The 12,921-nt window shown below is 42.1% G+C and overlaps 1 protein-coding gene across 2 annotated transcripts in view; it reads left to right on the plus strand.

Annotated features, from left to right (window-relative positions):
• The window catches only part of rapgef3 (Rap guanine nucleotide exchange factor 3), an 89,099-nt gene that overhangs the window by 12,143 nt on the left and 64,035 nt on the right, over positions 1-12,921 (plus strand). For both annotated transcript variants that reach the window (XM_008116428.3, XM_008116430.3), the window contains one exon: positions 1,552-1,770. In XM_008116428.3, the coding sequence (XP_008114635.2) occupies positions 1,552-1,770 (219 nt within the window). The remainder of the gene's footprint in view (positions 1-1,551; positions 1,771-12,921) is intronic.

Genomic DNA, 12,921 nt, shown 5'->3' on the forward strand with positions numbered 1-12,921 from the left:
CAATGTTTTCGATACATCGTGATATTTTGGTGCTAAATTAGTAAATACAGCAATTACTACGTAGCATTACTGCATATTGAACTACTTTTTCTGTCAAATTTGTTGTATAACATGATGTTTTGGTGCATAATTTGTAAAATCATAACCTAATTTGATGTTTAATAGGCTTCTTCTTAATCTCTCCTTATTATCCAACATATTCGCTTATCCAATGTTCTGCCGGCCCATTTATGTTGGATTAGTGAGACTCTACTGTATATTCATAGTGTCTTAAACATGGTAAGAATGCTTCCATCCACAGCTAGCCTAAATACCCTAAAGACACCAGATCCTGCCTAATCTTAGAAGCTAAGAAGGGTCACCCCTGGTTAGTACTTGGATGAAAGATCACCAATAGAAGCTAAAAAGGGTCATCCTTGGTTAGTACTTGGATGAAAGATAACCTATAGCTACTGTAGGCTGTATTTGAGAAGAAGGCAATGGTAAATCTCCTCTGGATATTCCTTCCCTTGGAGAGAATGGTAAACCACCTCTGGGTATTCCTTCCCTATGGGGCACCATAAGTTGAAGGCACACAAACACACACCTACATAAAGTGGGGCTACCTTTCAGGATGTATCTAATCAATGTTTCCCACTGTCACCAACAAACATATGCTGGATAGGCATGGGAGTCCACAATGCTGTACAGTGTTCCCTCACTAATTTGCGGTTCACTTTTCGTGGATTCACTGTTTCGCGGTTTTTCAATAAACTCTAAAAGACTATTATACATCATAAAAAAAATACAATTTACAGCCTAAGGAAGGGAGGAAGGAGAAGCCAAAGGGAGAGAAAAGGAGCCCAAGCGGCAATGGGAGGAGAAGGAGGCGATTTATCAACGCACTGTAGTGTATAACTACTAAAATAATGTATAAATATTAAAATAAATATAGTGTCCCTACTTCGCAGATTTTCACTTATTGCGGGTGGTCCTGGAACCTAACCCCAGCAATAAGTGAGAGAACACTGTATTAATATTTTGGTCAGTGGGAACCATAATAAATCTGGTGGAGTGGATGCTAGATGGACTCATCAATTGTTCTTCATACAGACATAGAGCGTAGCAACAGAGAGATGCCTGATAGCGGTAGATAAAACAAACTCAGTAATGGAAAATCTCCAGATTTCACCTCTAATATTACAGGATGGCCTTATGCAAGCCATTGTTCTTCTAGCTTCCCTCTCTGTTGCAGCTAATAGTCTTGATCTGCTGGAAAAAATGTGTTGTAAAGGTTGCCGGGGTAAAGTGCTTTGGGCACTATGAATAATGAAAATTATGTACTTCTGTATTGTGCATATAATAACATATATTGTTGCTGTGGCACTTAGGATTGTTATTATTCCTTGCCCTGCACGTATTCCTGTGTTATTATAATTTGGCTCTTCCAGCGGATCACTGATTCCAACAACTCCTCAGCACGGCCCTCCCATTGTGTTGGCAGAAGGCAAGAATCTGAGAAGGGAGTTGTTGCCATTGTTCCTCCTTAGCCGCTTCCTTTTCTTCCCAAAGGTGGTCCGGAGCAGACAGGGAGGGTGGAATGTCGGGCTTCCACTTGGTGAGAGCTCAGACTTGCCCCAGCTCTCTGAGGGTCTCCCTGAGGATCCCATCTCCGACAACAACCTTCTGGACGTGATTTGGAGAAAGATGCATCTGTTCCGCAGCTGCAGTTACCGGATCCAGTTGGAGGGGCAGGTGGGCAGTGCTCCACGGATCCAGGGCATCCGATGGGTGAGTAAAGATGCTCTGTGACTTTTAATGAACCTTGGAATGTTGGGGGTGTCCGGATTTGTTTGTTTGTTTTGAAAAGATTTTTGTTCTGCCTAGGTAGGTTGGTTGAAACAGCAGGGCATTCAGGTAGGCATGGCAATTCACTCAGCCGGGACAAACCACACTTTCCTTATCATGCCAAGAGCAGGTTTTGCAGGCCACTGGGAGTCAGCCTGGTATAGCTCACCCTCGACACAAACAGGGCCAAGGATCACTGTGTTCTAGGACATGGAGCCATTTTCCAAAAGCACCTTGTTGACAGAAATATGTCCTACTTAAGCATGCCCTGGGCTAGTCTCCATTGCCTGTAGTCCCCTTGTAATTGTGGGTGAGCTTCCTTTTCTTGCTATATTTATTGTTAGGGTTGCATTCCTGCCAGTTCTGCTTTCTGTTTGTTTTTTCCCCTTCTTTCCTGCTTCTGGTATCACGCTGCTATACACATACTCTTTGTTTGTTTATAAAGTTTGTGTTTTACCTTCCCCAATGGAGCACAGGGTTATCCCAGTTTATCCTTTGTACATCTGGAAAGTGTATGCATGTGTGCGTATGTGTATGCATGCATGAAAGGGGAAGAAATGAGACTGGAGGTGAGGGGGGGGGGGGCAGAGATAATGATTGTGTATACCTGGCTCACCCAGAGAGTTTTATAGTTGATCAAGGAGTTGAACCCAGGACCTTCCAGTCTAAGGGTGTAGTATTCATGAAGTAGTAAAGGTAAAGGTTTCCCCCTGACGTTAAGTCCAGTCATGTCTGACTCTGGGGGTTGGTGCTCATCTCCATTGCTAAGCTGAAGAGCCGGCATTGTCCGTAGCCACCTCCAAGATCATGTGGCCGGCATGACTGCATGAAGTGCCGTTACCTTCTCGCCGGAGCGGTACCTATTGATCTACTCACATTTGCATGTTTTCGAACTGCTAGGTTCGAAAAATGGGATACCACATTACCTGTTGTGGTTCCATGCTGTGAAATCATGAGAACTGTAGTTTTACATGATCTTTAGCCTTCTGTGCTAAAGAGTGCTGGTTCTTCACCAAACTACAGCTCACAGGATTCCATAGCATTGAGCCATGGAAGCTAAAGTGGTGTCAAACTGCAATCATTCCTAATTATCCTTGTCTTATTCTCCAGGCTATGGGTAATTCATTTTAAAAATATATAGGGCATGGATAAATTCGACATGATGGAAGTCATTGTCCCACATAGCTGCAGACTACCTGAACATTTACACTGGTTTCGGAAAAAGATGCATCGTTGCTTTGCATTTGATATCAAGCCTTTGTAGTGTTCAAAGCCTTTCATGTACCAACACCTGGTACATCTGACAACTATCGTATAAACTATGTTATGTTCAGCATTGAAACTTAAGCCAGACAAGACAGAGGTTGACCTGGTCAGTCAGAAGGCAAACCAGGGAATAGGGATCCAGCCTGTGTTAAATGGGGTCACAATCCCTCTGAAGACACAGGTCCACAGTTTGGGGGTCCTCCTGGACTCAACGCTGAATCCGGAGCCCGGAAGGGCCTTTGCACAATTAAAACTTGTACGCCAACTGCCCATTCCTTGAGAAGCCAGATCTGGCCATGGTGGTCCATGCCTTAGTTACATCCCATCTGTATTACTGTTACGCACTTTATGTGGAGCTGCTTCTGAGGAGTGCTTGGAAATTTGAGCTGGTCCAAATTGCTGCAGCCAGGTTGTTCACTGGGGCTGGGTACAGGGAGCAGACAACCCCCCTGTTGCAGCAGCTCCACTGGCTGCCAGTCTGTTTCTGGGCACAATTCAAAGTGCTGGTTAGGACCTTTAAAGCCCTAGACAGCTCACGTCCAGGCCGTTTGGCTGGCCACATTCCCTTGTACAAACCTGCCCAGGACCCTGAGATCTTCAGGAGAGGCCCTTCTCTCGGTCCCAATTCCATCTCAAACGTGGTTGGTGGGAACGAGAAAGAGACCCTTCTTTCTCTGTGGCTGCCCTTCAACTCTGGAACTCCCTTCTTCTCAGGCAAGTCAGAATGACCCCCCTTTCTGCTGTTCTTCCAGCAGCAGACTAAAACTTTTGTATTCAGGTAGGCTTTTAAAGATGAAGGTGTTTAAAATCTAGTGAGGGGGTGTTGTGGTTTATTACTTTGAATTTGTTTTAATGTTTTTTAACTGGCATTTTTAAAATACTGTTTATATTTAATCCTGTTTTAATGTTTGTATATTTGTATATTTTATATCCTGTGTTAACATTTTATGTTAAGCCGCTTTGAGTCCCCTTCAGAGGAGATAAAACGGAGTATAAATAATGATGATGATGATGATGATGTCAAGCCACTTTGAGTCCCCTTTGGGGAGATAAAGCGGGGTAATAATAATAATAATAATTATTATTATTATTATTATTATTATTATTATTATTTGCCAGCTGCAAAAGGCCACCCTGCTGGGATCTGTGCGCATCATCCGAAAATACATCACACAGTCCTAGACACTTGGGAAGTGTTCGACTTGTGATTTTGTGATATGAGATCCAGCATATCTATCTTGTTTGCTGTGTCATAATAAAATAATAATAATAATAATAATAATAATAATAATAATAATAATAATAATAATAGAAACAAATGGAAAAGCTGGCATGATATGAGGATTTAAAGATCGAATTGCAAAGACTGTGGCACAAGCCAGTCAAGGTGGTCCCCAGTGGTGATCGGCACACTGGGTGCAGTGCCTAAAGACCTTGGCCTGCACTTAAACACAATCGGCGCTGACAAAATTACCATCTGCCAGTTGCAGAAGGCCACCTTACTGGGATCTGCACGCGTTATTTGCCGATACATCACACAGGCCTTGGCACTTGGGAAGTGTCCAACATGTGATCCAGTACAACAGCCAGCAGAGTGTCTGCTGTGGACTCATTTTGTTGTGTTTCAAATAATAATAATAATTATTATTATTATTATTATTATTATTATTATTATTTTATTATGACATAGCAAAAAAATAGATATGATGCATTTCGTATCACAAAATCACAAGTTGAACACTTCCCCAGTGTCTAGGACTGTGTGATGTATTTTCGGATGATGCGCGCAGGGTGGCCTTTTGTAGTTGGCAGATCGTAATTTTGTCAATGTCTACTGTTTCCAAATACCGGCTGAGATCTTTTGGCACAGCACCCAGTGTGCCCATCACCACCGGGACCACCTGCACTGGTTTCTTCCAGAGTCTTTGAAGTTGAATCTTGAGGTCCTGATAGAGGCTGAGTTTTTCATGTTGTTTTTCATCAATGCGACTGTCACCTGGGATGACAACATCAATGATCCAAACCTTTTTCTTTTCCACAACTGTGATGTCTGGTGTGTTGTGTTCCAGAACTTTGTCAGTCTGGATTCGGAAGTCCCACAGTATCTTTGCGTGTTCATTTTCCACTACCTTTGCAGGTTTGTGATCCCACCAATTCTTTACTGCTGGGAGGTGGTACTTGAGGCATAAGTTCCAATGAATCATTTGGGCCACATAGTTGTGCCTCTGTTTGTAGTCTGTCTGTGCGATTTTCTTACAGCAGCTGAGGATATGATCAATGGTTTCGTCCGCTTCCTTGCACAGCCTGTATTTTGGGTCATCAGCTGATTTTTTGATCTTCTTCTTCTTCTTTCTTCTTCTTTCTTCTTCTTCTTCTTCTTCTTCTTCTTCTTCTTCTTCTTCTTCTTCCTCCTCTTCCTCCTCTTCTTCTTCTTCTTCTTCTTCTTCTTCTTCTCCCTATCTTGAACTAGTTGGGCAAAGTGTTTGGTGTCTATGTTTGTCTCTCTCTCTCTTGCAAGTATGAGAAACATTAAAATTGTGCTCTTTGAGATATTGGGAGCTTTTGGATGGTAGGTATTGATGAACAGTTGAGCATTTACAAGACTGGTTTTGCCCAAATTGAACAGTGGTATGCTTGCACAAAATTACTATTATTACTGCCTTGCTGTATTGACCTTTTTTTTTTAAAAAAAAATGACGGACACATTGTATGAGTCTGTATTTTTTTTTAAGTAAATCAACCAGTTCTGTGTTGGTTTGGAAGTCTTCTGCCCAAACTTCCATACTTGTCTTTTTGCTTTTACATAGGTGAGAAATCTCATTTGGATAGCAATTCTCAGTTAAAACAAAAAAGCAACTGTAAACACAATTTTGTTAGTGGCTGTCTATATATGTGAAAATTTTCCCATTTTGTGTTCACCTGCTTTCCATTTCAAATAATCCACCTTTTAGAATGGGGGGGGGGGCAACTTCAGACTCATAACCACAAGAAATTGCTTTTTCTTCTCTAAGGGCAAAGGCTTATTGTTTTATAGTACATATCTAACACAGTTTGGAGTGCATTTATTGTTGCTGTATGTCTTCAAGTCATTTCTGTCTTATGGCGACCTTAAGCTGAAAATCATAGGGTTTTCTGGGGCTGAGAGTATGTCACTTGCTGAAGATTTTCATGGCTGAGGGGGATCTGAACCCTGGTCTCTAAAGTCATAGTCCAACACTCAAGGCACTATGTTATGCTGGATCTTTTCACCTTAAAATGCCAGATGGGTTTCTCAATTGTCTGATGATTGATCGGCAAGTCCTTTTAGAAGACAGCTGAGCAACTCTGTCCTTTTTGATGCCCTTTGAATTGTGATCTATGTAATCCCTCATTGCTGGCCATGCTGGCTAAGTTTTCTGGGAGATGTCAGGCAAAAGCACATCTGGAGAACATAGATTGCTCACCCCTCTCTTTGATAGGATATTCCTATTCTACCATATCCTTCTCTTGATCATCCCACTCACAGTCCATCAAGTCTTTCTTGTGCCTTGGGATCATCATGAGGAATATTCTCCGGTTCCTCAGCACCGTCAGGGCAGATTTCCAAGGCTGCACTCAGCAGAATTAGCAAGAGGTTCCTCAAATGCACCAGGGTTGATTTACTATCTGAAGCTCCTGCTTTTTCATACACCCTTAATGCTAGCATCTAAAAATTGCCATATACCACCATTGTTTTTCTCACCCTTTGTTGATGGCTCCCCTTCTTCAAAGGTCCACACAATTTGTATCTTACACAACAAGCAGAATTCTCTTTCTCTTCCGCTTTTTGCTGCTGTTTCACACAAATTCTATTCCACCACAGCATTCTTGTAAAGAAATATTTTTGAAGCACAGAATATCATTCTGACAGTCCCCATAACCATGTTCCAAAGATGGAAGTAGCTGGGGTCTTCGGGAGATAGGGCAGGATAAAAATAAAAAGTATTATTATTATTATTATTATTAATCCATACTGACATTCCAGTTCTCACATTTTTTTAAATCTTTCCCTGGGTGGAGGAAGGTTTGTAAAGCAAATGGATTTGATTTGCCTGCTCAAGGCCATTCCCCAAATAATTGGCATTTACAATAGAGGTGGCTTAGAACAAAACAGGTTGAGTATCCTGTATCGAAAATCCTTTGGACCAGAAGTGTTTGGGATATTGAATCCTGGGATATTCAGCATCATATTTTGGCTATATTTGAAGTCCAAACACAAATTATATTAATATCTTATATATACCTTATGTGTATAGCCTGAAAGTAATTATATACAAAATATGTTTAATAATGTTGGCAAGGGCCGACAGGAAGCTCTGGCGTGGGCTGGTCCATGAGGTCACGGAAGAGTTGGAAGTGACTGAACAAATAAACAACAACAATGTTGGACATGAAATAAAGTTTGTGTATATTGAACCATCAGAAAACAAAGGTGTTGCTCTCTCAGTCTCCAATTTCACATTATGGAGCATTTCAGATTTTGGATAAGAGATACTCAACAGACATGATTGCAGCTAAGCTTAGAGCAGTGGTTCCCAACCTTTGGGCCTCCAGGTGTTTTGGACTTCAACGCCCAGAAATCCCAGACAGCTCACCACCTGTTAGGAACTATGGGAGCTGAATTCCAAAACACCTGGAGGCCCAAAGGTTGGGAACCACTAGCTTAGATGGATCAGGAAATCCTATGGGGTAATAGTGATAGATAATGTGTTTATCCCTAAAATACCAAAAGTCTAGGTGTTTCCATATCCTTCCAGCTATAGTGATTAACAGGAACAGTCCTGATTAATCCTCTGTTGCACTTTTCCAGCTGATTTTAAAATATCCTGTTTTTTTCCTTTTCTCCTTCCCACTGTCCACAGCTTACTTCACTTGCTGCAAATCAGGGAAATGGGGGACAATGTTTTACTCTTTCAAGTAAACAACAAAAATCCTGCTGCAACCTTTTTTGTGTATTTAACCTCTTTAATAACTTGGGCCACCTTGACCACACTCTGATGTTCCTTGGCCACACCTGTCTCAGCTTTCTATGAAATGCTGACCGGTATGTTCTTCACTGCCACAGATCTTTGTTCCACTCCCTTAATGTCCCCTATAACCATAGAAGAAGGGAACTGCTGGTAAATTCTTTTTGGCACCATTCCTCTTCTAAGAAAGGGTCAGGAGCGGAAGTGTCCTGGATGGCCTTGAGTGAAGCATTGTCATTTAACCTCACCTCCCTCCCAGCATTGTCCGGAGTCTCAAACTGGCCCTTAGAGTGATTCGGAGGAAGGGCGGGATAGCAATGTAACAAGTGGAAAAATAAACACACGGCAAGTGGTTTGCATCCGTCTGTGCAGCCTGGGGCAAGTTTGCATCAGACCTATGTTTTCTGAAAATCAGAGCTTCCCTTCAATATTGCCAAGAGAGGGGGAAACAAGGTCATGTCAAAAGAGAAACACTCTCCACAAAGTTCAGAGAGGCATACAATCCTTTATTCCACTCAATTTGTGCAAACTGAATTCAGATTACTGAAGTATTTTGCACTTGATTAATTCCATAAGGAGAAGAGCAAGAGCTGTCAGGATTTTGAACTTTCCAAGAGGCTGAATTGAAGTAAGTCAAGGACAAGGGGGCAAACTGGGAGGATGAGAGAGCAACTGGGACTTTTAAAAAGCAGCCAGAAAAAAGTGAGACAATAAAGTATTAATCGAGACGGCTCCTGCCAAATCAATCTGGATGGCATGAGTAGCTTTTTAGGGATTGAAAATCCCAGAATTCTCAGTGGATATCCTGACTGGGACAAATACTGGGAGCTTTAATAAAAAAGATATGATTTCGAGCTTTGAGGAAGCCAAAAGAACACATCCCCACTGAGCTGGAGGAGTATGTTTCAAGCCCAAGTAAGCAGGCTTTGTTTTCTCAGGTCTGCCTGCTCATCGTCACCAGCTGAATCCTCTGTAGGAGAAATTCCAGAGGAAGGAGGCTCCCCGGGGAAGCCCTGGCTGTTTTCTTTGGTTTACGGAAAGGCGATGCCCCCCTGGGAACAGAAAGAGTCAAACATAGCCAGGAAGAAAGAAAAAATCCGACAGGCTCCAGTTTTGGCTGGCTGCCCACACTGGCCGGATTTCTGGCGACAGGCAGGCTCTCTGGTCCCCACAGCCACAGCCGGAAAATGTGGGGGGGTGGAGTGACCACCCATTTTAGGAAGTTGTCTTGAATGGTAGGAATGGAATAGCTACTGTCCAGAGATTGCGACAGGGGTGGACTGGTGAGGAGGAGGAGCAGAGCTGTGGATACTTGAGTGGGATAATGAATAAACTGTAAGAAATCAACCAGATCCCAGAAGCAAGAGCTATTGAATTAGTCTGCAAATACAGCCGGCTCTCATGGGTTCTACAACTGTGGATTCCATCACTGAAAATATTTTTACAAAATTTGAAAAGCAAACCTTGATTTTGCTCCATAAGGAACACCATATCATTCCAACACTGTATATACACTTATCGCTGGGGTTAGGTTCCAGGACCACCCGCAATAAGTGAAAAATTGCGAAGTAGGTACACTACATTTATTTTAATATTTATACATTATTTTAGTAGTTATACACTATTTTAAGTTTTTATCAACCAATCGTGTGTTGATAAATCACCTCCTTCTCCTCCTATTGCTGCTTGGGCTCCTTTTCTCTTCCTTTGGCTTCTCCTTCCTCCCTTTCTTAGGCTGTAAATTGTAATTTTTATGATTTATAATAGTCTTTTAGAGTTTACTGAAAAACCGCGAAACAGTGAATCTACGAAAAGTGAACCGCGAAGTAGTAAGGGAACACTGTAATGGAACTTGAAAACCCACAAATTTGGGTACCTATGGCTTGCAAGAAGATCTAACCAGTCCATACTTCATGAAATAATGCCCAGCTGCTCACTGGAGGCAAGGATATTAGAGGCAAAGATGAAGTACTTTGACCACATAATGAGAAGACAGGAAAGCTTGGAGAAGGAATGATGCTGGAGAAAATGGAAGGAAAAAGGAAGAGGGGCCGACCAAGGGCAAGATGGATGGATGGTATCCTTGAAGGGACTGGTTTGACCTTGAAGGAGCTGGGGGTGGCCATGGCCGACAGGGAGCTCTGGCGTGAGCTGGTCCAGGAGGTTACAAAGAGTCGGAAGCGACTGAACGAATAAACAACAATATGGCTTGCCCTGGAACTAAATCCCAGCAGATACCAAGGACCTATTGGGAAATCTAAGATAAGACTGTGCACTTTACCCACCTTACCTTTCTCTAGTTTTATCTCTGTTTTTGCACATTGGCAAAACGGAGTCCCATGGAGGCTATCCCATGACACACAGTCATTTTGGGTGGTTGTCTGTGGCAGTCCATCTTGCCAGTGTGTGAAGATGCAGATAAGACTCCATTTTTAGGAGTTGGGTATTCCCTGTCTCCTGGTTGAAGAAAGTGGCAGTAAGTGGAGGAAAGCTGGAAGATGATGGGATGATGGGGAAAGGAGGTGGGATGGTATCCCCAAGATGGACCTTGCTGAGGTAAGATGGATCCCCACTCTTCAGGACGCAAGTACACACCATATTGAAGATTAGAATTCCTGTCTCTTTTCCTTTTCAGAGGTGTCCTAAAATTTTATTTATTCATCCATTCTAGTTATATCTTTGTTTTTCTCTCAGTACAGGACACAAAGTAGCTTCCAGTATAATTTCAAACAAAAGGGTTAAAACAATATGTGACACAAATTAAAAACCATTAAACTATCAGTCCTATTAAAATATTAATTTTAAACAGTAAAAGCACACTGAATTACATTTCATATTAGCAAACAGCCATACTTGTTTAAATAAGAAGACGTTTGCCTGCCGATTGAAAGATTTATTCACTTTTCTGTGCTGTGTTTAGGGAAAGGCTGGTGGTGGTGATGTCTGTCTCGACAGTGGATTGGAGCAAATTGGACACGATTTTGCAATCTAGACTGTCTCAAAGCCGTGGGATATTCCAGAGTTTCTAGCCGTTTGCAGAATATACCCTGACTTTGCCAAAAGTGAGGCAAAATGGGCAAAGTCAGAATATTGCTGAAAAATTCAGGAGACTCACTAGAGCAGTGGTTCCCAACTTTTGGTTCTCCAGGTGCTTTGGACTCCAGCTCCCACAATTCCAAACAGCTGGTCAGATGGCTGAGATTTCTGGGATTTGAAGTCCAAAAATGGCTAGAAACTCTGGAATATCCAACTACTCTGAGACAGTCTAGATTGCAAAATCGTCCTGGAGGAACAAAGGTTGGGAACCACTGCACTAGACGCACTAGTGGTTCATTCATGGTGAGTTTGGTGTTTTGGGCCAGTGCAGACAAACCCTTTGTATAGCAATCTGAAGAAATACAGTCTGGTTGTTATCTCCCCAGGTTTTGCTTTGTTTGACAGAGTGAAGCTTTAGAATTAGAAATAGAATTAGAAACAATGCAGTTCTTCTTAACTGTTTCTTTAAAAGAAAAAGAAGTGTGTAACAAGAGTAGAACTAAGAAATTTACATGAGATTGACAAGGAATTTTTGCAATCATGTCAATGAAAAATAGTGTACTACAATAGTTAGAATGTTCTATTTGGTGATTTGGGTTCTAGTCCCCACTGGATGACTTTGGCCCAACCATACTCTTTCAACTTGGCTCACCTTCTAACAGGGTTGTTAGGAAAATGAAACTAGGAGAAGTGGAGTCAAGTATATCATCTTGGAGAAAAGGAATAATGGACACAGTTTAGTAGGGAGATTACCCCTTTGAGAGCGGTCAGTTACTCCTGCATGCCATGGGATTGTATCCTACGACCTCATTACACTTAACAATGTAAGCATCCTAGGACACTTGCCAGCCAGTTGAGGAATGGATGGGTACATAGCCCATCACATGATGTCCCTCAGTTTCTGGCGGAGGCCCTCCCTTAACTGGCATGGAAGGATCCTAAGACGCTTTCTCGTCAACATGGGGAGGCTGCCCCAGTTGCATGGCACTTTCCCTGTGTACTGGCAAAATAGCACAGGGGAGGGGGGTTGTGATAAGATTCCTAGCCTACTTACAGAGCAGCTTGAACCATCATTCTGGTAGATGACCAAGGGAACATTTTCTAGCTGACAGAGATATGATGGCATTAAAAGCAGGAATTACATGATGTGTGAATGGTGGCAATAAGCGTGTTGTGAAACAGGGAGATATTATAGTGATGATGAATGCCCTTTAAAATGCCAGCGTCATTTCAGCTGTAGTTTCCTCTGCACCCAATGCTCATAGGATGTGGATGTTACATTTCATCCTGCTTAGCCTCAGCCATTATACTGGAACAACCAGACAAGGGATTATCCCTGCAACACATTGTTATCTTTTTTATAGCAGGTTGTTTATGTGTTTGTTTGTTGGTCATACTTTGGTTTTCTTACACTTTAGTTCCTTTCCAAAAATGATTTGTTCCTGTCCATGTTGCAAAAAGTTCTCAAGATGTTCTGAGGGTTAAGGGTCTGCCATGTATTAAAGATCAGATCAAGGAAAACAAATATTTGCTTTGACTTGGGTAAAAGGTTAGGGAAAGAAGGAAATATACATGACGTAGGGAGCAGTGAATCAGGAAAGTAAAGGAACACTCAAAGCTGTCTTATGTATTCAGACCATTGGTCTATTTAGTTCAGCAGGAAGTAACCCCCCCCCCCTCTTTAGCCTTTTGATTGAATTCTAGTTTGAGAAAGTCCTCAGTGTCCTATCTAAGCACTGAGCAAGGCTAAGGACACAGCAGAACAAGCATTTCTATACCAGAGCGATCTGTATTATAAACCACAGTG

The sequence above is a fragment of the Anolis carolinensis genome, chromosome 2, assembly GCF_035594765.1.
Source record: "Anolis carolinensis isolate JA03-04 chromosome 2, rAnoCar3.1.pri, whole genome shotgun sequence".
Classification (NCBI taxonomy): domain Eukaryota; kingdom Metazoa; phylum Chordata; class Lepidosauria; order Squamata; family Dactyloidae; genus Anolis; species Anolis carolinensis.